Below are 27,510 nucleotides of genomic sequence, written 5' to 3' on the forward strand. Positions count from 1 at the left end.
AATGAGAATGAGTTCCTGAAGTCACAACATTTGGAAAGTTTCCATTTAGGACAAACAGTGCCTAAAAGCTCCTGTGACTGGGGTTGACAGTCAATAATGACCTGCAAGCTGATGCAGAAGGAGCATGACTTAAAGCTCTGCAGGCTATCTAGCGTAAGCGCAGGAAGAATAATACAGAAAGAGCAGTTTAGGTAGGGCTCCTTTTCCTTTGCACAAAGACGCAAAACAGGGAAAGGGGACTAGTGAACTAAAAAAAGTGTGTTACTAGTTTTATACTAGGTATTGTTCTGTTATTCAAAATGTAAGGAAGAAATAGAAAAAAGAAGAAGTGTATATCATTGCAAAACAGATATGTTTACTAGCAAATACACTGGGTGACCCAGAGCAATCCAGAGTAGCTGCTCCATACACCTGAGAGAGGTGGAGTGAAAAACATACATGGCTTTAAAAACCATACTTCTGTTCCAAGGAATTTAAGGACAGAGCAGGTTATTTGCCTATAGCAAACCTTTAGGAAACATTTCACCAACCAAGCTGCTTAAATACAACTTGTTCAGAATCCAGTTCCCATCTGCTGCCACTCCGCTTCCCCCTACTTCTACCTGGCCTGTTCTGGCTCACTGCCATCACCAAGGGAAGCGAGCGTAGAAGAACATTAGCTATGCTAGCTTTATTACACTTTAAAGCAAAAGTTGCAAATAAAAACTGAATTTGCACTTTCACAAATATAAGCAACAAATGACTGCACTGAACAAATTACTAAACCAATAAAATAATTCCAAAACAAAATATTTCTTTAAAAACATTTGCTGGTCTTTTAGGTGGTCTTCTATACCTACGACACTAATCTTGGCAGTACTGGCATGGAAACACTGGTCAGATTAGGGATGAATTTAGTTTTGCACTGAAGCAGCAATTCCAAAACGTTGTGTATGGAGGATGAAGCACATCTTCCCACAAAATAACAGTACTATTTTACAGAACTGATTTTTAGAATGGATCCTGTAAGAAACCTAGTGCCTTCTCTCATATTTCTTCTCTGTTTCAAGTATCTCAGACATAAAATAACTCTGATTCTACAACCTTCTCGTAGAAGCAAAAGTCACTGAGAACAATCTACACTTCAGTATTTTTATGTGCTAATTTTAAATGATCATTGCACAGTTTTTCATTTGGATTTGATTTTCTTCATTCAGTACTAAAAATAATTTGTTCTACAGATCACTGCACGAAAAACTGCCATCTCCCAAAACGGCTGCCATCTGCCACTGTTCCTAATGTGAAAGAAGCCTCACACTCTTCGGGGAAGATCAGCTTCATTACTACTGGGAAAACCGGAACCAATTAAAAAAAAAAAGGTTGTATTTACTGAAGAAATTGGCAATATTTTTGCTAGGGAATAGATGAAACAGAAGTTACAGGAAGAAACAATCTTCTGAATCTGAAGCTAGATAAAATGAGTTCATTCATTCATTTTGCCAAAGTATAACACCCCGCGACTCTAAATCTAGGAACTTATTTAAAAAAAAAAAAAAAAAAAGATTGATTCCAACACATCATATACATAAGAATCTTCCTTCTAAGTTCCTCCTTCAGTGTCTATGTATGACTTACTTGGGGATTTCTGTGTGTTTGCTTTTAAGCTGGATTTTATTTAACTGGTAACAGGTGAATACAGATCAGTACCATAGGAATTATTAGGTCCCTGCAATGTTTTACCATCTCATAAACACACTTAAACTGGAAACTTAGTTTAAGGTTATACTTAAAATTACTCCACATACAGAAACGCAAAACCTAAGCACTTAAGTGTTGTCCTAAAGCAGCACCATTTAAACAAGGTAAATGTCTTGGGCAGCAAGAGAAGTAGAGTGGAGTTAGACCCACTTGTATATTTGAGTATCTACATAAACACCATCATGCATTGATCCTGACTGTATAGCGACAGTCCTGCAAGTACTGCCTCTACAGTTCATGCTGGCAGGCAACACTGCAGAGGGAACAGCAGCAAAGCAACCATTTTATTACCTGTTATCTCCTAAAGGCCTAAAGTGGGCTTCTGGCTAAATCACACAGCAGATAAGAGAGTCCTCATACTTCCTCAAAGATTAAGTTAAAGTATCTTTAGGAGCGCTAATTTTCAACATCACGTTGAATAAACACGGACACAAGTGATTTATTTCTTTACAGGTAACAGAGCTTCACTTGATGACTACCAATTACGACTGAAGCTGCTCCATCAGCACAAGTAGCTTAACTGAGCTACCTGGGTTCACCGAGGAATTCTCATGCATAACAAAGAAAAATCCCAGCATATGCTATCAAACACCTCCCATGGCATACATCCTTCTTGAGGCTGCCCTGTTACTATCTGAGCGTTACAGCTTCATGAAATCTGTCTGGTTTACAGGAACTCTCTCAAGTACAAGATGCTCTGTCCACCGTCAAAGTTATTCTTTTGGTTTTCTTGGTTTTTTTAAGTCCACAAACCAAATAAATGAAACAAATTTGCACTGAACGCTGACAATCCCGTCCTCTTCCGTGACTTAAAGATAAAAATGCTTTTCAAAAATGTTTTAGAAAGCTTTATTTTAACAACTATGTAGGTCAGCAAAAGCCTGATGTCCAGCAGTGAACATAGGACAACGCAAGCCACAGCACATATACGAAAGTCACAGGTGAAACATAAGAATTATTAATTTTGGATGAGCTTACTGACACCTCTGATCAGGGGCCGGATGTAACAACTGTTCATCCTTTTTTATTTTCCTTCTAAGTGCCAAATGGCAGGAGAAAAGAATGGTCTGCCAGCTCCTGAGCACACTGCTGAATTTCTCATCTGGCTCCGCTGCACCCTATTCTGTTGCTGGGAGGCAGATAAATGTCTATTCATACATGGCTGCAAATAAAGATGGATAATCAAACATACTCCTATCTGACAACCAAATCTGGAATGCAGACTGGCCGTATCTTTCATATTATTTTTTTTTCCACATCTTGCCATTAGATTATCTTATAAATATTTGAAAACTGAACTGGAAATACCTCAGGCCAAGCACAGATCTGTGCTGCTGTGTAAGGGTGTTACCACTTTAAGCCGTCGCACTGCAGAAGTCATAAGAGAATGGAAATTATTGTCTTGTGCCATACAGCCCCAAACTGAATGAGAACAAAAGCACTTATTGTAAAGCCACTTTACCCCATGATACCGTTCAGATGAGGATCATATTTTGTAGCAGTAGTCACGGAGTACATTTTCAGACAGACTGAAATTTGGATGGATGAGAACTTCTCCTGTACCAGCCCATTCCTTAGGCACAGCCCAAGAACAACACTTGAGCAGTATCCTACAATCAAAGGAATAGATGCGGCCACAATCTGGCTGTTGCACAGCCAAAACACAATTTAGAGCTACCCCAGCAAGAAGCTCCCTGGGGAAAGAAAGAATAGGAAGAGAACCTCCTTAGCTTTTCCATGAATCCATGTCGGGCCAAGAATTCCCAAGTCTCTTTGAAAAGAGTTTTTGTTACTAATATAGTTTTGATGTGAGAGGGCTCGAAGGATCAAACCCCTAGCATATCATGAAGATGCTCTAAATTAAAATGCTCCCAAAATCCCACTAATTTAGACACTTTCACAAATACGAATTCTTCTCTGAAGTCGTATTTTGTTGAAACACACCTAGGTGAGCATGGCTGGTGTAAAAAAACCCAAAAACTAATGGTGTGTAGAAATTCACTGACAATACTTTTGACACGAACTTCAGGTACTATCAGTAAATGCTCAGTGATGGCTATTCTTAATCACATTATTTGTTTCAGCTGGGAAACAACTTACCATGGGGTGTCTAGGCACCTATGAACATCTCAGTCTGCCTCTAGTTTCCCAGACTGAAAGCAGAGTTCTGTGCATGCAGGTTTTATGGGTGTCATGCTACACGCTGAATCAAAGCTACTATGCAATTGTTGTTGTTTTTAAACTAAGACATGCCTCATTCCCTGGCTGCAGCAGATCTTAGTCTTAAAAGCATAATGATTTGTCTCAAAACAAAAAATAACATTCACAGCCTGGGATGAATCTTCACGTCTGTGAAGAGACTGAAGTTGAAGTACTGGTTCACGATGCCTTATTCTCATGAAAGGCCTTACAGTCAGGGGTATGGGCAGATGTGAATGACTGCATATACCTGCAATAATATTACATGACAGAAGTTGCAGTGCTACGAAAGCTGGAACAAACAATGGTAATAGGAGCAAAATACCTCATAAAGATCCCCAACAGTATCTGATTAGGATATGTTGTGGAGCACAGCATTCATTTTACATTGCATCGCCTGGGAACATCATCTACAGCCGGCTGTTCTTGGAAATTATAGCCATAGCTGGTTGACAACGGCAGCATCTTATTTATGTGAAAAAAGACTGGTCTCAGGATAAGACTACGAGCTAGGCAAGCCTGAGCTTCAAATGTAGAGCTGAAGCCATTCCAAGATTACTTCCAAAGCACTTGAACTCCTAGCCTCAGCCTTCCCTTTGTAAAGCTATCATTTTAGCTTCATGGCAGAAAAAATGTGAGGATTCTTTCAAGTAATTCCCTTTGACAATGATAAATGCAATATAAATGCTTGTTATATATGCCTTTCTTTTTCTACAGGCTAACTTGCATCTACCCATCAAAGCACATAACTGATGTATAACTGTTCTTGAAAGATACACCACTACACTTAAAATACTACAAGGAAAGGAACTATACTTATTGCAGATTACAGGTGAGAAAGCTCAGGAAGTTCTATTCCCACAGGTGACAATACAATCTATGAATATGAGGCCATGTACATTTATTTCTCAATCATTTTTATTTCAAATATGCTCTCTTACAAGTAAAAAGTCTTCCTTTGCCTCTGATACCCCCTTCTAAATACCCAGATTCAGTATCAAGCTAGGTCCTCGGGCATCTTGGTCCTTATCAGTAGGTCTTTACCAGTACTAGAGATTTTACAGGACAAACTATATTTTGAGTTACATGTGTACAGCCTTTTAATTCCCTGATTATGACCCTCACAGCACCTATTGCCTTAAATAATTTTGTCATACGTGTTCAGTTAGAATTCAACAAACAATTCTGTTGGTCAAGCACGTAACACAGAACCTAACTCTCCCCTTTTCATCAGGATGGCTCTACAGCATTAACAGGAACAAAAGCTTTGAAGGTACTACTGCTACTACTGTGGCAGAGAGGGTTTTCTTTAAGTAAATATGCCAATTTAGAGAAAAAAACCAGAGTGAATTAATCTTAAAAAGACTAAGTGTAGCAACATTAAAATACAAATGCAAGGTATTTAAGGCCTAGCCACCAGTTTAAGTTTATACAGAACTCACAGGTGTATTTCTTATCATGAAAAGGTTTACTACTTCTCCAAAGAGGATTTAATTCTGAAAGGTCCTACACTCCCCACCAAATCAATGAGATAAGGAGGCCTCTTAAAAGATGCACATATCCCTCTTCAGAATCCAACCTTAAAGGAATACGGAACTTCCACACCTTTTTTTTGCTTTTAAAATGTTGGTATAGAACTATTTTTATTAAGAGCTATTTTCACACAGATGAAAGATGAATGAGAGCAATTGCAGGGACTGCTCAAGGGAAGAGATTCAATGAACCAATAAGCTACAAATATGTGATTTCCAGTAACTATATTTACACAGTATTCTATAAAGCATAGATGTATTATATAAAGTGAACATTTTTGGTTGCAAAAGTCTAGGTTTAGGTACATTGGTTTAAAGTGAAAATGTTTATGTTTTATTACTGAGCTTAGACAAGGGTTTAGACAAGGCTGTAGAACATGCTGCCATGACAATCTCTTCTTAGCTCGTGACAGCCATAAGAAATTGCTTAATGCACCTTTCAAAGTTAAAATAATTGAACAAAACCGTTTTTTTTTTGTTTTGCCTCATTAAAAATACACTGCCCACTAGAAGTAAAATTGCTGAATATTTCATGTGTCACATCTTTTGAATGGAAGCTTTTCCATCCACCTTTTCAGTGTAATGTAGCTAATACTATTAGGAAAAAAAGCAAAAAGGTGATATTAAATACTGTTTTTCTTTATGTTCTCACGTTGTGCAACTTCTCCCTTTTCAACAGAGCAGAGCTGTAATTTACTTCCTCACAAAATTACTTGTTTTCCTGCTTGCTTTAGAGTTTATTCCCCGTTAATAAAAGAAACACACAATGACCAATATATCTAGCTTACCTGAAAGCTTATTAAAAGATCAATTATAGCCTCCTCTCTTCAGGGTAATTTATGTCTTAAAAGGAGCTACAGAGGCTCAAAGCAGCAATTCATCCTACAGTGAGGGAGCGTGACAAAGATTTTTATCATCAAAATCAAGGGTGAAAAAAAGCTGATTTAAGTTGTACAAAAACTTCCACACAGCTTCATAAATACTCCCAAGTCCTACACAGCAGCTATTGCTGTGCTGATCTCTGCTCAAAAAAACATATCTCAAAACAAACTCAAAGCCAGAATACGTTTACACACACTTGATTATGTACTACTATGTCTGGACGAACTTTGAATGGCCTCATTAAAAAACGTTCAGAACAACGGTGCATTTGAACGACCAATGCTAGTTATTGTCGGGCCAACCATTCAACAGCCTGACCAGGGGAGACAACCTCGTCCTGTATCCTAACGGAGGCTGTTGGAAATGAGCATCTTCTACATTTATCCTAAACGCAAAAGGCCTCAAATGCTTTCAGTTGCTTTTCATTAGATGCCTGACCAATGCAAAAGGATTCTCCACGCTGCCTTCTCTGCCTTACGCGTTAGAGTGCTGATTTTCAGAGATGCTGGGCATCTGTAACTTCTCCTAGGTCTATTCAAAAATGTCCTGAACGGAACTAAAAGTAAAGACTTACCATGCAACTACTCTGAAGTGTTAATTTGACAGGATATGGTCTCTCTAGATTCCTTACGCAAGAAGCTCCTGTACCTTGGACCAAAACTGCCACATAGTAAGTTCTGCTATCATCTGATCTGAGGCCTATTAAAATATACAGAAAAATTTCAGTAATTCTCAACAGCATTTAGATCAGAATAAAATCACCACTCAAAGTTTATTTCTTGATTGTCAGGTGTTATTCAACAGATGTGCTTTCTGTGCTAACTCTTAATCTACCTCATTTGTGTTCACAGCAGCAACAGGTTTTACTGTCTGTATTTGTTAGTCCTGATGATTCAAGCAAAGACAAGCTAGATTCTGTGTCTTTCGGCACAGAGTCAACAGACTTCCAACACGACACACCATGAGGTAAACATGTATCACCATGGTGAATGCAAAAGGATTATGCAGATATAAACAAATAAATAATCTGGCCTGTGGAATATTCATTATTACTTGTGATAGGAAACCGTAAGAGAGTTTAGCTTCATATTTGTTATTGAGTGCAGGATTTTCACTGAAGAACTTTCCGTTGATGCCAGTAAGATAATTAAAGTTCCATAAACAGTGTTGATTATAATCATGCATTATGGACTTTATTTAACTAATAAGTCAGGAAATGTATTTATTAATATTCACTGCTGTTTCCTAGTACGGCCTGTTCCTCCTCTTCATTTTCAGGGGAGAGAGAGAAAAGGTGAAAAGATTCTTGACTCTTCAGCAAGATGTCTGGGCTCACATCAGTGGCAATTTTCCATAAAGTTAAGGAAGACTCAAAGTGTTTCACTGCAAATCAGTACCACGTGATTTTCCCACCACTTCAGAACGCTCGAGGGACTAAAGGTACTTTCTCCCTGGAGGCCTGGAAAGTGATGGATTGAATTCTAAAAATGAACTCTGCTGTGACAGCAGTGGCTTAACCTTAAGTCTGCATGACTGTCCATAGGAGTTCTACCTAAGTTCTACCTCAATACACATACAAGAAATTGAAAGTTTCTACTCATTTCTGCTAAATATCAACAATTTTCATTTTTTTCTATGAGTAAGAACATCTGTATCAGTGAAAAAGGAGGAGAAGAGGTTCAGATTCAGTCCAGGAAAACACAGGTTACCATTATTCAGAAAGGGCAATAGAAGGGCAACGTTTATTTACAGAAGGGACACTCTTAAGTTTTCCAGCACCAAAGCACAAACTTCCCAGTGGACACATTCCTCCTACCCAGTAAGAATCATCTCTGAAGAAATACCAGGCTGTGACAGAATACCCAAGAGAAGGGATTAAGGGCATTTTACGAGAAACCTTAGAGAATTTGGGCTTTAATTCTTTGTTCTGAGTGATATAAGAAAGTGCCAGTAAAACTTCGGAATGCACATTTAGAAAGCATTTCCATCCCCAGCAGTACGAGAGAGAGAGACAGCAATGTCTACTTCCCAGTAAAGGTAATACAACTTAAGCTTTACCATGCAAACTGTTATCCAAAAGTTTCTTAACTTCCACCTGATTATTAATTTAACAATGAATTCCATTAGAGAAGGGTGGAATGGAATAATCAGTTATCTAGAAACAACAGTTCTAATCATGTTGTATTGTGCTGTTTTAATTATGTAAAATACCATGAAGTAACAAACTGTTTATGCATGAAGTGGGTAATTTATACATTATAATGATAATTGGATGATGTTGTCTTCTTAGCTCTTTCCTCTTCCACCTCTTCAAACGTGTATTCCTCAACTGGAGCAATAGTCAGAGAAATACCTGATCTAGGCTGGGATAATGACGAGTTATATTTTTCCTACTGGCCTTCCAAACAAAGGACACTATTTGAAGAACTGAATCAACAACCACACAAGCCTAGAGAAAGAGTAATGAGTACTTCGTAATCCCTCAAATGTGACGTTTTTAACAATATTACAAGCATGACAACAATAAACCAAAAGGAGATTACACAGATTTGGAGTTGTCACCATACTTAAGTCCAACATCATTATTGTTGCTTACTTGATTTTGTTCGGGGGGAGGGAGGTGAAGGCAGTATGGCTTGTAGATTTTTTCCTCTTTTCTGTAAATGATAATGTAAGCTAAGAGTCATCATTTAAAACTACCTGGTTTCCATCTGATTTTATTGTGGTCTTAACATAACTCACATTAATAAATATAATAGCAATTCCTGCTTAACTCTGAGAGTTAAACAGAACAACGAATCCACTGCAATCACTGAAAAACAATTTGAAAAAAAAAAAAAAACACCCACACATTTTCACATTTCAGATATTTCACAGGACCAGGCAGCATCCAAACAGTGATTCTGGTCTAAATACTGTAGCCACACCATTCTGGAGACTTTGACCTGTCAAACGCTGGGCAGGTTTCTTCGGAAGATTTAAAATAACTAATTAAATAAATAAATGAAATCTGTTTTGCTAACCGGTTAAGAACGCATAGAAGACCATGCCGGAAAGGCTGCAGGCGCGAGGAGGCGGCGGCGGGAGCACTGCCCGGCTGCGTGGCGGGGGAGCTGGCGGGGAGCTGGGGGAGCCCCCGGGGCCGGGCCCCGCCGCCGCACGGCACGCGGAGCTGTCTGCGGTGCTGAACGGGGAGGCGGCGGGCAAGACCCCGCGCACCCGGCAGGCGCAAGGGGCCGCCGCTCCTCCACTGCTTAGCAACTACAGTCTAACCAGTAAATAAATAAATAAATAAAGATAAAAATAAAAACACCGCAAGCCCATTTGTCTCGCATCCATGTAACGCTCTTGCGAAGAAGCTCTGTAAGTCTGACGAAACCTCCTTTCCAAAACAGGACGTTGGGCACCTCTGGGACAGGCTAACTCCTAGTCCGGTTTAACTGACCATTTGCTGTCAAAGCAGAACGCACAGGCAAGGTCATTTAAACAGAAAGATTACAGTCACCTTCTATGCCATTAGGCACTGCCATAGGCTCGCTTGCAGCATGGCTCTTCAGCCTTCCTACCAAGAAATCAATGGAACAGACTACTGAAAAAAATGAAGAAGCTGATTTCGGTTAGCGGGTATTTTAGGTTGCCAGGTGCTTCTAAATATTAAATCTGCAAGTGGTAGTAATTGCTACACTTTCGTCTTACTCCCCAACATATTTTGGTTCATGTTTCATAGAAGAAATTGTTTTTTTCTTTTGGCAAGTTTGCTTCTATCAGACTGTAAAACATACGACACTGCAAGCAGAGCGTGCTGATGCTCTCCTGTTCCATACAACACAATGTGCTCTCTCAGTGAATTCCTGCTAATTTACACTATACTTACTGCTTAAGTCTAAGTACCTTCCAGAGAAAAATCAAAAGGAATGACCAGATTTGAACAGGATTAACAAATAGCTGGTACACAGTCCTCCAGGACACAACCAACCATCTGCGGGCATGATTCTACAGACTTCCTTCACGGAAGACTCCACTGCACTTAGAGGGCAATTTGTCTGAATTAAAGACTAGAGAAATTGACCCTAGAAGAATCCCTTCAGAAAAAAGGCAGCTTTTAAGATTATTTAAAAAAACATTATGGGGCTTATACACTTTTTTTTTTCTTTTAAACCTGGAGGAAGTTCTGCACATTTCTAAGCTAAAGCATTTTGGAGGTACCTCTTTTCTGCAGATTTCAGCTGTAGCATAAGTTCATCACCAAAGACAGATGTAAATGTTGCTCTGCATGTTTTTCATCTTATTTTTTAAGAAGTGGATGCGTACAAACATATTGTGCCTAAATTAAAAAGTTATCAGATACCTAATAGCTAGAGGTGGTACAATGCTCTTTCCTTCCAATAGTCTCCTTGAAAAGAGAACTTCCCTTTCATTTTCAAAATGAATAAGAGCCCCTTGGAGTTCCAGCTTACTCTGGCCCCTGCCACGATCATTGCAGTCCACAGTGTCTTTCAGACAAAAACATAGGGTATGACTGTTTTACAAACAGGTATGCTTGTTGTATGTTGCTATAACCTGCAGTTTTGAAAACTACATTAACCTTGATTAAGTCATGCAATTGAATAACTTCTCCATGAAGTCTCATGCATGAGGAAGTTCTTTAATATGATCAATACAAAAAAAAAAAATCAAAGAAATGCAACTGAGTTTTTTTAAAAAGATTGTCTTTTCTGATCCATAACAAATCTCTGAAAGACTATAATATACTCTGAATATAAATGCTGGAGTAACTTACTGTAAGCTGATGTGTACAGAGACCCATAACTGCTTAGTTACCTTGTATATGATTTCATATTTAAAGTCTCTGGAAAATGCATAAAATAATCCAAATTCTTACAGAGCTTGTTTTTTCAGCTTTGTTCTTAGCTCCTCAAGCACCACTTACAGTAAGCTACACTGGAGAAGGCAGCTCCCACACTGCAGCAGCTACCTTTATTTATTTTTCCACAAATACAGAAACCTCTTCATCAGTATTCCACTAGTTTCTAGTGATATTCTTTTACAGTAATACTTATTTATTGAGTACAATAAGGTCAAGCAGTTGTCCATCTTTGATACTAATGCAAAGAAACTGGGTTCTGTGCCAGAAATAGAAGTTTTGCATGTGTAAAGACCGCAGGGCAAGATCCAATTTGGCAAACAGTTCAGTAACATAATACTTTAACATTAGTCTAGGTAGAATACTAGGGTACCTTTTCACATAAGAACTGCTATGGTACTGATTTGCATAGAAGGAGGGAAGTGTACAATTCTTAATTTCTCTTTTTTCTTAATCGGTACAACTGAAAAAGTCGTCTTTGCCCTTGAAAACTGTCATTCCAGCCAGCATCCCAAGGTCTCTCCAAAGAGAAATAGCAAAAGCACCAACATATCTATGGATAAGATATTTTTCACTCCAAAACTTTGAAAACTGTTACACGGTTCAATTTAGCTAAAATCACAAATTTCCATCTCTTGATCAAAGACAATCAGAAGTCAGGAAAGCTGAATGCAGGATAGGTAATATCTGTTAGACTTGTTCTATGGCTTTGATCATTACGTGCCCCCTACCTTTAGCCCTACCCATCTTGACAGTTTTCCTCTGTCACCTCCTCTGGAGGTTTCCACTGTGGTTGCAGTTTCTGTTGCACTAAATAAAACAAGGTCAACATAAGTGTTCCCCATCTCTTCAAATATTTTCCTAGAGCATGCTAGTTTCTGAGAAAGCATAACGAAGATTACATACCCAGAAGTTAGCGAAGTCTTTTCCCTGACAATTAAGCCTGTCATCCACAGGAAACACACAACATAAGATTTAGCTATTGGGAAATAAAAGACCGTTGCTCTATAACTGCTACAGAAAACAAAAGGTATGTTAGAGACAAAGCGTGTTATAACCTCGGGACAAACTGATCCTACAGCATAATTGCAGGTAACAGCTCCTGGCAGGCAAAGCTTCCTGGCACGCATATGTCATGTAGCCTATCATATTTCTCCCCAGGGCTGAAATACGTTCACTGAACTTTGGGAAACACTAAGTGACTGTTTTTGTTTTCGTTTTCTGAACCCGCGGGAAGCACAAAGTACTTACGACAGCAACAGCTTCAGAAAAACTGACTCTGCAATCGCTGCTACGGCAACCCCCAGTAATTCACAAAGCAAAGCATTACCTGGATTTCCCTTGCGTGGTACACGATAATGAGGCCGAGCAGGATAATCGTGGAGAGGCTAATAAGGCATTTCAGAGCGAGGGAATACAGCGACTCCTGCAACGGGAAGACACGGGTGTCCCTCAGAGACCCGCGAGTACCGGGCTGCCCCATGCCGGGGACACCTCACGGTAGCAGCCCAGGCCAGGGACAGGGGGTCGCCTTGCCTAACAGCAGCCGGGAGAGGGGGGTCGCCCCGGCTATGGCTAGCTGGGGAAGGGGAAGGGGAAGGGGAGTCGCCTCGCCCGGTGCCGAAAGGCCCTAAGCAGCAGCGGGAGGCGGGTGGTACCTTGGTGTAGGCGCCCCAGGACAGCTCAGTCTCGATGACCATGACCACGATGCCGAACATGCCGAAGATGAGCGCGTAGTCGCTGAGGCGCTTGCGCTTCTCGAAGAGCGCCCGGCGGTGCCCCAGCTTGTAGCCGATGTTCTGGTTCTTCTTCTTGCTGGACTTGCTGCCGCCGTTGTTGGGGGCGCCGGGGCCCGGGCCGGGGCCGGCGGGGCCGTAGAGCGCCAGGTTGTTGGAGTTGTTGTGCTCGGGCTTGGACACCACGATCTCTGGGGCGGCAGCGGCGGGGCTGGGGCTGGCGAGCGGTGGCTGGAGGGGCTGCGCCTCGGAGTCCAGCTCGTGGAGGTTCCTGCGGGACGAGCTCAGGTTGCTGAGCGGCCGCATGACGCCGCCGTTGTACCTGCAGCTGCTCATGGCTATTTCGGTGAAGGGGTTGCTCTCCCGGCGCTGCTGCTGCTGGTGGTGATGGTGGTGGTGATGGTGGTGGTGAGCGCTGCCGCTGCTGACACTGCTGCTAGGGCTGGCTGCCTGCTGCTGCTGCTGCAGGCTATGGCACTGGTGGTACTGGGGATACTGGTGGGGCTGCCTGGCCGAGCCGGCATGGCTGGAAGGGGTCAGCTCGCTGACGTTCAGCTGGCTGCCCTGCCGGGAGGAGGCGGCGGAGGAGAGCGGCGACGAGTGCGTCCGGAAGGCGCCCGAGAGGGGCGAAGAGGTGCGGAGCAGCAGGGGCAGGTTATCCCCCGCTGCTGCCGCAGCAGCCCCGTAGTAGGCGCAGTTGTTGCACTGGAGGCATGGGCTGTGCTGCTGCTGCTGCTGCTGCTGGAGGAGACTCTGCTTGTCCTGGCCGAGCGGCGGCGGCGGCTGGCACTGCGGCGGCGGCGGCGGGCGCTGCTGCTGCTGCTGCTGCTGCTGCTCGGCGCAGAAGCCCGGCGGGAACTGCAGCGGGGTTTCCATGCCCGCGCCGTTAAAGCCGCAGGAGGACCAGGCGGTGCTGCGCCCTGCGCAATGCGTTATGGTCGGCAGGGGAGCGTCCTGCTGCCGCCACCGAGGGCCCATCCCGGCTCCCGTAGAATCCAACCGCCGCGTCCGATTGGTCGGGCGGACCAAAACAACGGGCATCACGTCACCTGGAGGGGGGGGACAAGCCGCAGCGTGAGGCGGCGGGGGCGGGGCGGGGCGGAGCTCGGCCGAGGGGTCCGCCCGCCCGCCCGCCGGGGATCCCGCCGCCGCCGCGGCTTTCCCGCCCGCCGCCCCGCGGAAACCCGGGGGCTGCCGGGGGCTCCCCGGGGGCGGGGAGGCCGCGCCCGCCCGCTCCCGGCATCGCCCTCCCCGGGCAGGGGCTGCCGCGGCGGGGCGCCCCGCGTGGCCGCTCCGCTCCGCTCCGCTCCCCGGCCCGGCCCGGCCCGGCCCGGCCGCCGCTCACATCTGCGCTGCCGCCGCCGCCGCCGGAACATGGGCGCCGCGCCGCGCTCCGGAGCTGTCCAGCGCCGCCCCGCCGACCTGCAAGACACCGCGGCGCCGTAAGGGCCCGGCCGCGGCGGGAGGCTGCCGAGGTGCGTCAGCGCGGGGCCGCCCTGCGCCGTCCGCTCACACGCAGTTGGTGCCGATGTTTCTCAGACCTGTAACACAGGGGAGGGTTTCTGTCGGCCGCGCTTTTCCCCGACGGACAGAAACTAGTCCCGGGCAGCTCCACGGGGGCTCAGACCCGCGGCTGGCTCTACAGGGCGGCCTGGAGGTTAGAGACTTAGTCTAGTGGGTTACCAGATGCTTGCCAGAGAGACGGGAGCGCTTGCTCTAAGTCACTGAGCTTCTGCCTGGATCCGGCTTCCTGAAACTCCGGTCCACAGCAGTCTTTGAACTGCTCACCTGCTGCCTTGGGGCCCCCCTTCCCCTTCCTCTTCCTCCCCAAACTCTCACTGAATAATTCGTTCTGGCAGCTCCTTCAGACAGAGCAGTGTCTGAACGGGAGAGGCTCTTATACTGCATTTATTTAAGAAAAGAATCATGAAAAAGGTAAGTGATTGACTTTATTATAGCTATGCCATTCCTGTTGCCTAGCTGAGATTATAAGACATGGCCTTTTTTTTCCCCTCCAGTCAGGCATCACTGTCTCTGCAGACTGAAAAATCAGCTGTAAAATTGCACTCTAATAGCATAGGTCTCTTTACATCTTCAGGTTCTCTCTGATATTAAAGACAAAATTCACCGAGCCTTTCTAGGATAAAAGCCTACACCTGTGTAAGTTCTGTATCTCGCACAGCATTCAGTTTCCTTGACACTCTGCAGGCTTGAGGGGCTCGCATTTTCAGTTATTTGGGTGAGGTACTATGACTGACTAAGTTTTTAAAAATGCTCTGCTATAAGATTTCAGTTACTTAATTCTTAGCCAAAACGTACCTTTTAAAGCAAGCATGTATTGCGTATGCACAATCAACCCTCACTAACGCAGTAAACGTTAGGATTCAGAAATATAGGTAGATTATTCTCAAAGTGACCAGCAATTAGAATCTCTGAGTACGCTTACACAACGTAGGCTATTCGGAAAAAACACGCATACATAGGGGTGTATATAATATATAGCATCATAATGCCTTCTGATATGCCACAACTGTATTAACAATAAAGTTCTGAATAAAAATTCACTTACACATTCTTTCCTGAATGATAAAGCACTTTCTAAATACATCAGTCTGCACTTTTAAATTATACTAAAGTGCATCTGGATGCTCTCCTTTGCAGTCAGTTCTCCCAAGCATCCAGGACCAAAAACAAAAGGAAGCTTTTAGTTTTAAGAATGAACATGCCGTTTAACACAGTTTCAGACCTTCCATTATCTGTTTGTAAAAAACACGGTGCTATAATTCTGTCTCAGTGGTCCTCTTTTGCCTGTGTTTTCAAACACATACGAATCAGAAAATCTTACAGAAAATATGTTTCGATCACGGTGTATATAAAAGTTCTGCACAAATGTCCTGTCAGAATATATGCTTTACAAAGTTAATTAAAGATTCAGATATGCTTAGCTTTCATCCTTCCTTCTCTGTACATGTCACGTCCTTAATGTTTACTTAAATATACTTTCTTTTAAGTGTTCTTTTTAACACAAGATAAAGTCCTCAGGATCTAGTTCAGCATGAAGGACTAAGAAATCTGTAAATCTGCATGTATTATTTGGAAGTCAACAAGGATTCGTCCTGGAATTTCATCTACTCTGACCATGCAAGGTTTTCATTAGAATTGTGAAAAAAAATTCATCTTTTAAAAATCCTAGTAGACTACAATATGAATACAAGATTGCTGTTGTTTTATATGGGGAAATGACTGCATGTCTACTTCTAATGCATATGTAACAGCTACAAATTCCAGCTTTAATGTATCTACTGCTGATAGCCTATTGATTTGCAGAACTGGGCAAGGACATTGCTGTTACTAGCTTTTGGATATTTCATCTACCTGCTTGATAGTTTCATTATGCCAATAAACAAATGAATGTTCCTGTGTTTAACACAAGAGGTCATACTAATCACACAGCATGTTATAAAACCAATCAGTTAGAGGTTTTATTTCAGTTCCGTTGTACAATTTGGGGTATCTTATCACAGCTTCAAGGTCTAAAGTAAGAACTGGTGACAGTTTGCTTCTTCATAGCTAAAGAGGCAAACCTCCCTCTCTACGACAGTAATAAGTGAGCTGGAATACAAAGATGCTATTTAATCTAACAAACATCCTTCCTGTATTTTTAAAGTTCACTTTTACAAATGAGTGTATTTAATTTCAGAAATAAAGTATCGATGTGAACTGAATTGTTATATTCTTTCATATCACCAAGCAATTAGCATGGGCAGCTTAGAACTGCTAACACTTACTAAGATGGGAATAAGAGGAAACCCCTATGGAACAAATATTATCTCTTTGGGTTTGGGGGCTTTTTATTTTTAGTACCTTTTCATTATACACTGGGTGGAACTACTCTTACTGATTATCTTAGTTCCTGCTGCTGCTTTGCCAAAGAAACTTTACACATATATACTTGCGTTCATTTGTAGAAGAAGTCTGTGAGAGAAGGACAGAGACAATTACTGCAGATTTCATTTGATAATGATTATTAGGGGAGATGGTTGGAAAAGATTTTCTTTTTCTCCAAACCCACTAATTGCAAGAACAAGATAGATTGCGTTGAACAAAGCTATACCAGTAGTGGGACAGAAAGCTCAACAGACATAGGAAAAATTAGATTTCTGAGAACAAAAAAATCCACTATATCTGAAGTGACAGCTAATGGCTAGTCATTTTAAAGTCTCACATAACAACATCCAAAGAAGATACAACACCTACAGGCTACGATAAAAGCTATTAGAAAGCTATTTGGCTCTTATCCTATTGCCCTTACTCATGCCAGACTCCCGTTACAGTCACTGAGAGTTTTGCACTTGTAAAAATGTCCACAGATATAGGAAAAGATAGATAGAAAACGGAAATAAGGAAATACAAAAAAATAAAACAGAATAGAATAGGAAATTCTATTCTATAACAGCATTTTGGCCTCAGAAGCATATCCTGCACAAGACCTAGGAGTTTCTGGAAAGCACTGAAAGAAAAGCAGTCTTGTCCACTTCAAAAAAAGCAAGCAAGCAAGCGTGTAGCTGAGCATGTACCCAGAAAGATGCCACTCAGTGAAAGCAGAGTCACGTTAAGAAAAACAGAGCTAACACAGACTGCAATAGGGTATCACAAGACCATTCAGGGGTATCCAGGCAGCAATAAAAATGCTTTGTGAGACAACGCCAAAACGATTGCAGTACGGCTGCCAAGACGATGAGATGAAAACTAACCACGTGAGCCACACGCGCAAGTTACCTTTTTGCATACCATCTGGCAGGGCTTCACCCACCAGATGGCTCTGACATTCACCCCGGCAACTTCTGCCACTTATTTATGCGCTCTAGCTGGAATCCCATCCCTGCTGGCCCTCTGCTGACTTCCAGGACTTTTCATACGGTTCCACAGTTGGGGGGGGGGGGAAGGAGAGGAAACACCAGATAACCCTGACTCCATGCAGATAATACAACAAGGTATTAGGAGGAGGCATGCTTTACAGTTTCTGCTTTAGATTTCATGCTCTTCCACCAAACTGCACGTTCCTCTGCTCCTCCAGCGTATCACCAGTGAAAAAGCAAATTCCTTTTAGAACAAACCCAGCACGTGTTAAAAAGGGGCATTTAGGACAAGCAAAAAATAAGGGCACCGCATTGGCAGTTTTAAAATTCTGATCCAGATTTTCAAATGTGAGGGTGCTTTTTTTTTTTTTTTTAAAGGGGGTGCAGCTTAAAAAATAAGAACAAAAATCAGAAATGCCGCACACCTTTCTTGCGGTAAACAGGCCCTCTGAAAGGGATGGGGCAGGGGGGTTTAGTTTTTTTGCTGATAAAACTTTTTATTACTAATTAAGCAAAGTTAAAATATTGGATGGGATCTGCAAAACAGCTAGGAAAAGCATTTCTTCCCTTAATTCACTTATCCACCCTTTCTAGAGGTCTTTACAGCATTTGGAGATCAGGCAGACAAAATTTTGCTTTTGGTTTTTTTGTCTTATTATCAGGGGGGTATTATCCTGTCACCCAGGAGGAATTTCTTATCTAGTTAATTGCATCAGCTTCAATACTATTGTGCACAGCCATTGCAGGTGCTCAGCAGGTGATTACTACGTTATTTTTAATTTAACTACCCTTTGACTATTATTATCTCACAGTTTGGTGCAGTTTTGTAACAGAACTTTAACACGGTGCAATCACTGGTATAATAATATCATGTAATATTTCTATTTCAGCCTGTGCAAAAGCAAAGAGAGACTTGGGGTGAGGGAGAGGGTTATCAAGTGCGTGACCCTACTCTTGGCATTACAGAATGCAGCATTTGAAGAATTTTGACCCGTTAGGTCCAGTGAGACAGGGTTTACATCTAAATATAATACCATACCTTGTAAAGTTGGCAGTGCACAAGTTGAAGCTCTTAGCAGCACTCATCCCCATAAAATATGTCATACTTCTGAATCACGTAGCAATTGATTCCAAGTAATTAAGTGTCATTTGCCCGTATTTGGAAAATAAATATTTTTTCCGTTGATACTTTATCATCAGTGCTTTCATTTTACCATCAAAACATAGTTATCATGGATTTGTACCAGCATTGTAGTTGGAAAATTCATCCTAGTATACTTAATAATATGATACCTTATTAAGCTGTAAAACATGAATAACAGACTTTGCTTTTATCAGATGATAAGTATATGGTGTGTATGGTTGATTGCAAATCTTAAATGCACTATATAAAAGGTTCTTATCTCTACAGTCAGTAGCCATCACAAATCAAAATATGTATGAAGAGTAAGTTGCTTCCTTGGTTGTATTTACTGGGGGCTGTTTTATTTGTTCCTACAGTTCTGATGCCCTGAAAGACTCTACAACTTCTACAGAATATTAAAATCCAGGTCACAAGAGTCCATCAGCTTGTTATTATTACCCTCATGGCTAAATCATACCTACAGCCTTTTGAATATATTCATATTATACACAAATGTCATTATATGTTGTGGCCCCATTTGTAGAAATTTTACCTTCAACAAGTTTGCAAAGTTAATATACGCTTGCAGAATAAATGGAAGCAGAGGAAGAGATGAAAGCCAGTGTCCAGTTTTGTGTCATCTGTGGTACCACATTCTATTTGATAGAGACTTAATTGTATTTGTGTGGTTGGATTTTTAATTTCTGATATGGCTGACTCGGGGAATGAGTTTGGGGCAGCGGAATGGGGCTACGACTGACAGAAGAGCATCTCACTTCTGCCTTCCTAGTTAGGCAGGTCTGCATCACCTCGTTCTTTCCACTGCCCTCCACCTTATCTCTTTCGACTTGTTGTCCTGCACATAACAGGGTCTTCTTTACCATCCTCCCTACTGCAGAGGTGATAGGGCATTTATTTTTATGGTGACTGACAGCACCTCCAGTTCAAATGATGGAAGACAGGGAAGACTTATGCTGCTCTTCAGCTGTTGTAGGCTATTATAAAAGCAATCTGTGCTACAAGCTGGCTCTGGTTTGAAAAGCCCAGCAACCTAACAACTCTTCAGGGGGATAGTCCTTTCTTATGTAACTAATGGATACAAAAGGTGGGCAAGTAAGGGGGAAAAAATGAGGTATTTCCCCACAAGTGATTTGGCTAGACTTCCACTTATATATGGAAGAGAGGAAAGTCTCAGAAGGCTATAGATGATCTCTTGCTAGCCTCTGTGTAAGAAAGACTACTGAGGAAACGGGACCAAGCTGCCCGTCTTCCCTGCTAGATCATCTACCAGATCAGGGCAAAGGATCTCATCCAGTCCCTTCTGAAGTACCTACTGACTCCTGTAGGTTTTAATTGCACTTGAGAGATCCAGCAGGAGGAACTGTACGTGCCAGAAGGCTTTATGGAAATTTGTGTTCCCTGAAGTATAATTCTTCTTGCTTCTCTCCTGTATAGCCTATACTTCCATATTACCCAAGCAAAAATTAACTGTGCTATTGAGAAAAAGACTAGATGGTTTTAACAAAAACTAAGTTTAAGGAGAAGGGGATTAACATTCTTCACATAGCCTATAAAATCTTAACCCATTCAAAAAACACTGCCATAGAGCTAAATCTCCTGCATTCCAGCTGGGCAAAAATCATCTCTGAAACACAATACGTTAGACTAAGTAGCTCTTGTATTAACAGAGTGACATTTTAAAATACACGTAACGCTGTAGGCTGCTTTTAAAAAGGTAGGACGACCAGACCATTCCTCAAAGGAAAAACTACCGCTTTTTTCATTCTGTCTACAACTTTACACATTCAAAATACATACTCTGCTAGAGGGACTACATTAGAGAAGCCTGATGCAGAAACAGGAAATATAAGGAAAGCGTGGTTTCTTCACTTCTGACAAGCATTTTGGCTTCTGTATCTTTTTGGAAGGTCAAAATCAAGTTTAAAATGGAAAAGGTCTTCTAGCTTTAATTATGAAGTCTCTGCTGTAACTATTATAAAATATGTCCTAGAAGTTCCTTCTCAGACTAATTTTCCTAGTATTAAAAATGTAACAGTGATCAGGCTGGTCTGAATAAAACTAGTTTGTCTGTCTCACAGAAACTGAATTAGATATCCTCTGGTTAAGAAAGCCACCCATAGGCATGGTAGGAAACCATTTTCTCTTTCATGATTGTTATCACAGAAGAAATACGGTAAATAGGTAAGATACCTCCCTGTACCATCTGGGGAAATTATATGGATGTCAGCAATGTTGAGAGTGACAAGTTGTCAAAATGTCACATACCACTCAGTGATGCACACAGTTGTCCACACCGGTATTCACAAATAATTACACTCGGTACTCTCAGAAGGATGAAGATGTTGTAACATCTACACGTACCTCTGCACACCTCGCTTCTGGGCACCTGACCTCTACTGCAGAATTCAAGACCATGAATTAGCGGGGTTACAAAAGCTAGTATGCAAAGCTTGAGCTATTCAAGAGTATGAACTGAGGATAGGGATGCTTCCTCAAGACCAACATTTAACTGATGATTCTCCTATTCAGCTTTCAGAGCCTTGAACTACCTCCTGATAGGGTAGGTGCGTAAGCATTTTCTTTTAAGCATTATCAACAGTTGTGTTCTCCTCTTAAAACGTAACGTGTTTGGGTATAAAGGTATCAGTATTTCTGCTCCACCTAAACACAGCAGGTAAGAAAATGTGATTTTTCCTTTCCGCCAGCTTGCACAGGCTTAGACACTCACTCCATCGCGGAGAGCAGGACCTAAAAAAATCAAGCTGCAATCTAGCTGGGGGAAGGGACAGCCAATCCCTCCCCTTACTGTTGTTTAGCCGTGAAATATGTGATGATTTGCTGAGTCAGACAGAAAAAAAGTACGCCAGACACAACACAAACCTAGCCAAGAACCTGCCGCTCTCTTCGGAATAGGAACTGGAATCCTCTCTTAGGAAATGAAGAGACCCAGTCACAGACCCTCTGCGAGAATGATGCTCAGTACCACTCAGCAAGTTCTTTTTCAACTTCATCAAGCTTTTTTTTTTTTTTTTTTATGATTTGTGCTTTATGACAATGTTTTTGCATAACAGACAAACAAAAATGCTATTTGAAATAAAATATGTACATAATTTTATTTATAATGTATAAAGTGTGGCAGTGATTCAGAAAAAAGTAAATGCCATATTATAAGAGGTTTGGCTATGTTTTTTCATGAAAAGTGCCTAGACTCAATGCCTAGACTATTTTTTCTCTGATTTACCAGAAATTTACTACTTAAACTCCTGCACAAAATTCCCAAAGCAGTATTCCATAGTGACAAGAAGGAAATATCACAATTGTCCGGGTTAAATTTTCTTATTTTCTCTACCCAGAGGCTGTTCTACAGAAGTTAGCTATTTGGTTCTACTTTATTTTTTGATAGCCACAAACAGGACAGCTAATTTACTATTAAACAGTATGACTTTGCAGAAACTACACTTCATTGCCTATTAGATTAATCAGTGCTATTGCATAAACAAAAGCCCTATCAACCAAAATAGGCAAGACTGGAAAGGTATGTGTTGCGGCAATTTCATAAAGCTTGCAAATAGCTATGAGGAGGAGTAAAAGTAACATTGCCAAATATGTTCGCAATGCAAGTTAGAGGAAAGTCACTTTTTCAAATACCTGGTTAAAACTGCAATTCCTCCAAAGCGGGACAACCACGTAGGACATTTTTTCCCTGACAGATACTACATTTTTCAAAGAATCAGTGACTGCTCCCAAGCCATTTCATGACTGAGATAATTTTTCTCAAATCACGTTGGTAAAACTAAATAAATAAAGCCCAGCACCGTTTTTTCAAATAACCAGCTTATTCATTCAGTGATCCCCGTTCCAACAGTTTTCAGGCTATAGGAGACACAGGTTCCCTTCCGGGCACGAGCAGATTAGAACAGAAGTTTTTCAGTTTCTCCTTCTGAGGCTGTAACGTTTAGCGTTAAACAAAAAAAAAGGCTCCAAGAGTGGTCATGCCTCTGCAATCTGGCAGCTCGGATTTGAAGGTGAACACTATAATTTCCACTCCTGCACCAGTGAATAACTGTCGAGCCTCTACAGAACGGTACCGGAAGGGTGGCGCAAGAATGCCGCTGCTCGGACCGTTTTGTGATGCGCTGTTGGGCAGGATCCCCCAGGCAGAGCAGCACAGGGATTCGGGCTTTGCAGCGCCCTCGGTGACTAGTTTAACAACAGGACTACTGCATAAGGGCGAGAATAATGCCATCTACCTTCAAATTATTTGCTCATATCTTTTCCTTTTCTTACAACACCTAAAAGCTTTTTTTTTTTTAATTGAATAACATTACATGTTGAGAGCTTCTAGTTTAATCATACATGAAAAAGGGCGCTTAAATCTGGTTTGATCTGAACCTAAACTTCCTAATTCTCCTGCTGAAAAATAAATTATTCACACAGTGTTACTCCTTCCAACTTTGCTTGACTCTATTTCAAGTGCAAAGCTTTCATTTCTACAGGCAGCTATTTACACAGACCAAATGCACGTCTCGGGGGACAACCATTCATGTCTTTCTACGCAAGCATCTCTTTGCAGATGTGAACGTCTATTTGGTAGACGCAGTTTGAATGTTTGCTTTCGAAAACTGACCTGAAAGACAGTGGCAGATGTAAATGCAGAATCTAGCTCAGGTTCATAAATCTACAGCAAGTGAAATATGTGAAGCAATAGTAAAAAGGCTTAACAATTCTCAGGGTCATTTTCTGATGAAACATAGCGGCTTATATTTGCAGAAAGGTGGCTGCTGTATGGTAGGCACGAGCTCTGCCAATATATTTCTGACTACCTTTGCACCTGAAGCTTCAGGACTGCAAGCGGCCTGGGAAGTTAGAGGTACCAAAGCACTAAAAATGAATACGCATGTCTTACACTGGCAGAGGGGTGTGGAGGGGACTCACGCCTACTACGAGGCAAAGCCTGACTTTATATGAAAATGCCCCCTCGTATACTCATAAACAATCTCTTTAACCGGATAAAAGCCACTCAAGTGGATTGGTATGCTCGCTGGTCTCTGACTTGCGATATGAAAGTAATATATGACAGTAGAGCTAGAAAGGAAAATAAGACTGCAGTCACTATGAAAGAATACTGGAACTACAGAGATGAACTATGTGAGGTGGAAAGAATGATAATGAGGGATAAAAAAAGCCACAATTCCAAAATAGATGTGACAGCAGATGTTTAAAAAAATTGGAGACAGGGGAATTGAAAAGTGTAATTACAAGAATGAGAGGTGATGTTTTGGCCAGAAATATAATATGCATACAAAAGGATTTGTCTGAATTCGATGTGCCACCAGCACTGAATTTCTTAAAAAGCAAGAATGTCACTTATTAAATGCCAATGAGAAACTCGGGGAACAGCTGTTATCCATGCAGAATACAAATATCATTTCTGGCATAAGTCCTGAACAGCAAAAGTTGACCTGCTGATGCAAGGCGCTTGCTCTTTTCAAGAACAATCCTACCAGCAAGCTTGTCTTTTTTTTTTTTTTTTTTTTTTTATTGTTACAAACTTGATCCGTGTCTGCAAAGTGCCTACTCTGGTGCTCTGTGCTAGAAAATCAGATACGGCCCGCTGAGCACCAGTCCTGCCCCTCTTTGAAACCTCTGGGGCGAGACAGCGCCCAGGCTCACTTTTAACCCTGGTCCCCTGCCTTCTACAGGGGCTAAGCAGGGATTGTGCAAGGGCTTGGTGACAGATGCGGGGACAGCCTGTCCCCTTTGGTGTTTACATGGTGACAGCAGGATAACGCGGACACATTCAAGCTTGGCTTTAAGTGACTAGGATAACAGTAGCCCGGTAATCAGTTAAGAAAGACGAGTTGATGTGGAGCTGCGAGGAGCAGAGCTCTGCTGCTGGTGGGAGGCCCCTCGAAAGCACTTCTCCACTGTGCAACAGCCCATCAGCGAGGACGCACCCAGCTCAGCTCAGCTCCTCACAGCTTTGAGAGCAGAGGATATGAGGTTTGATCTCCCTTCTAAAGTTTCTTATTTGAAACGCCAGCTATAAAACTAAGTTGATACCTGAGCTGCCTTTTAATCTCTTCGAGCTAAAAGCTCAGGCTTATAAAGACAATAATTTGCAAAGGTTCTCAACTTTATGGAAAAGAATCCCGTTATAAATTTTGAATGTTCCCATTTCTAAAGTTTCATTTATTTGCCACTAACTTTTCTGGCAAGAGAAAGGACACAGGTTCTGTTCTGTTTTTTCTATATCATGTCTTTTATTTTTCAGTCCCTTTTATTTAAACCACTATTCTTATAACGTTAGGAGGTGCAAATATATAGAAGTTTACTCAAAAAAGCTAAGAAGTTAGGAGGTCATGCAGTATGTTTTCCGCAAGTTTTTTCTATGTCTTGCCGATGCAAATTATTCCTTTCTCAGCCTCCTTTAGCACTGAAATACCCTTCTTGAAATGAAATGTCCAGTGCAACACTTCAAAGAAGGTACAGCATTGTCTTTAATTAAAACGTATAAAAATATCCCCCTTTTTAGTATTTATCCTATTATTTACGCATCTTTGGCTTTAACCACATCCTGAGGTTTTTCACTGAGCTACCTGCAGTGGCAGGTAATATTTCTGTCTCAGGTTAAAAATTATTCATTTCCTGCTATATTACAGCAGTAGTTTCCCCATGATTCCTAACTCTTCTCCATAATCATTTGTTTAAGCCAAGCTTATCTAGAATGTCCAAGCAAAGAACTCCTAATAAGTAGGTAACAGCTCAGGGTAACATAGTTTATCCTGTTAAGGCACGTGCGGAAGATTAACCCAGTGTACTTTTCAGGAGGCTTTTGAATGTTCAGGTTTTTCTTAATGTATGCGTAACAGAGCGGTGCAGTCAAGGGGAGGGATTTATTTCTCTCATCTCTGAAGAACATGGCTCAAGCACTCAGCAAGTTACATCAAACCCGTAAAGGCTGTGAGCCAAATCTTTTGGAACTGCTTAGTTGATCCATTCTGTCAAACGGACAGACAGATGTGCAGGTGCTCAGCAGCTCTGAAAATTAAGAGAATTGCTATGATAGCAACACAAAGATTCAGAACTGTTCCTTAGTTCAAGACCAAGGTTTTATCTTTCGGTACTAGGCAGAAGGGTGCAAGTATTCCAGATCTGAAGGAAGTAGTGGAACAGTGACAGCGCAGGCTAACACAGGTTACTTCCCTGGATGTAAAGCCTTTTCCTAAAAACAGTATAGATATGACAGTATCTTTCATACGATTATGGAGAAAACGGATACTGAACACGTGTTCAGTGAAAAATCTGAGAAGTCTTAGTAGCTTTGATCAGTAGTTTTGGTTTAGAACTGCTGTTTCTCATGCTGGTATTTGTTCTCTTGTAGCATTAAAGTACGTAAGAGTATTAAATGAATATAAGCATCATATTAAAAATAGATTACTGGAATTATGCTAATTCAGGGAAGAGCGATGAATATATGAAAAGACTTTGTAAGTGCCTGAAGGCAGAGCTATTAGAGAGCTGGAAAGTACTTTCTCAATCACATTACGAGGGTGGACACAAATAAGACATGAGAACGAGAAGAACTTTTAAGGAGAAGCCCAAGAGATTTGCATCTAAAAGTGAAAGAACCATGCCCAATGGTATTAGTTTTGTCCAACTGTGACACCCCACTTGAATTGCTGCATAAAGGGATTGCATGAACATGTGCTTATTGCATGAGCACGTTCCTGAGCGTGCTCTTAATTATACATGAATGCATGTTCTTTTCAGGAATGAAACAGGCAAGGCGATTCAAAGCAGAAAAAGACTCCTATACTCCTCACAGAAAGCACCTCCTTAATTTAGGTTTATATAGCTGATTGGCACAGCGTAGCATCTTAGGCTCTCCAGAAACAGAAGAATTATTTGATAACAAATTTTGTGCAATTCCAAAAATTATCCATGCTAAGCAGTTATCCCCGTGCATCTATTTCACTAGAGAGAACCCCTCTCATTTTACTTAACTGAAGCACAATGAAAGAATAAGGTCACGGATGGATTTTAAGATTCATCATTTAACTCTGCATAAGTATAAGTAAACTCAAATCACAAATCGACTGCTTACTTCTCTTTTCCACGGCTCCTGCATACCGACATTATATTGACGGCAACACCATTTCCAGTCCATCATGGTTCTAAACTTCTGCTTTTTACAATCAACTAGGTAAAGCTATTCTCCATTGGCAAGGAGTATATCAGTATAACTTCTGTCACAGCATCCCTCTTCACTGTTCTCATTTCCTCTGAAGGCTGTCTCTCTGCCTCTCTCAAGAGTGAACCCGTTAGGGGTCATTTTTGGCCACCAAATTGCCAGTCTCCAGCCAGCTTCTTCCAGTGAGCCAGTTTAACACAAGGTACATGTCTGAGCTAGGCTGAAGAGGTGTCAGAGTCCTGGTACTTGTGCAATGACAAGTGAAGCGCTGAGCACCACTGGCAAAAGAAACTGCTAGAAGACAGTCCAGATTAGGGCCTCGACAATACCTCACAATCTTATCTTTGGATCTGTATTTACCCA

The 27,510-nt window shown here is 41.7% G+C and overlaps 1 protein-coding gene across 2 annotated transcripts in view; it reads right to left on the reverse strand.

Annotated features, from left to right (window-relative positions):
- The window catches only part of LOC104150984 (small conductance calcium-activated potassium channel protein 2), a 208,565-nt gene that overhangs the window by 61,502 nt on the left and 119,553 nt on the right, over positions 1-27,510 (reverse strand). For both annotated transcript variants that reach the window (XM_068925582.1, XM_068925583.1), the window contains 3 exons: positions 14,296-14,491; positions 12,873-13,999; positions 12,545-12,640 (listed from right to left, as the gene is read on the reverse strand). In XM_068925582.1, the coding sequence (XP_068781683.1) occupies positions 12,545-12,640; positions 12,873-13,999; positions 14,296-14,326 (1,254 nt within the window). In that variant the 5' untranslated portion in view covers positions 14,327-14,491. Of the gene's footprint in view, positions 1-12,544; positions 12,641-12,872; positions 14,000-14,295; positions 14,492-27,510 lie in introns of those variants that run through there.

The sequence above is a fragment of the Struthio camelus genome, chromosome W (genome assembly GCF_040807025.1).
Source record: "Struthio camelus isolate bStrCam1 chromosome W, bStrCam1.hap1, whole genome shotgun sequence".
Classification (NCBI taxonomy): Eukaryota; Metazoa; Chordata; class Aves; order Struthioniformes; family Struthionidae; genus Struthio; species Struthio camelus.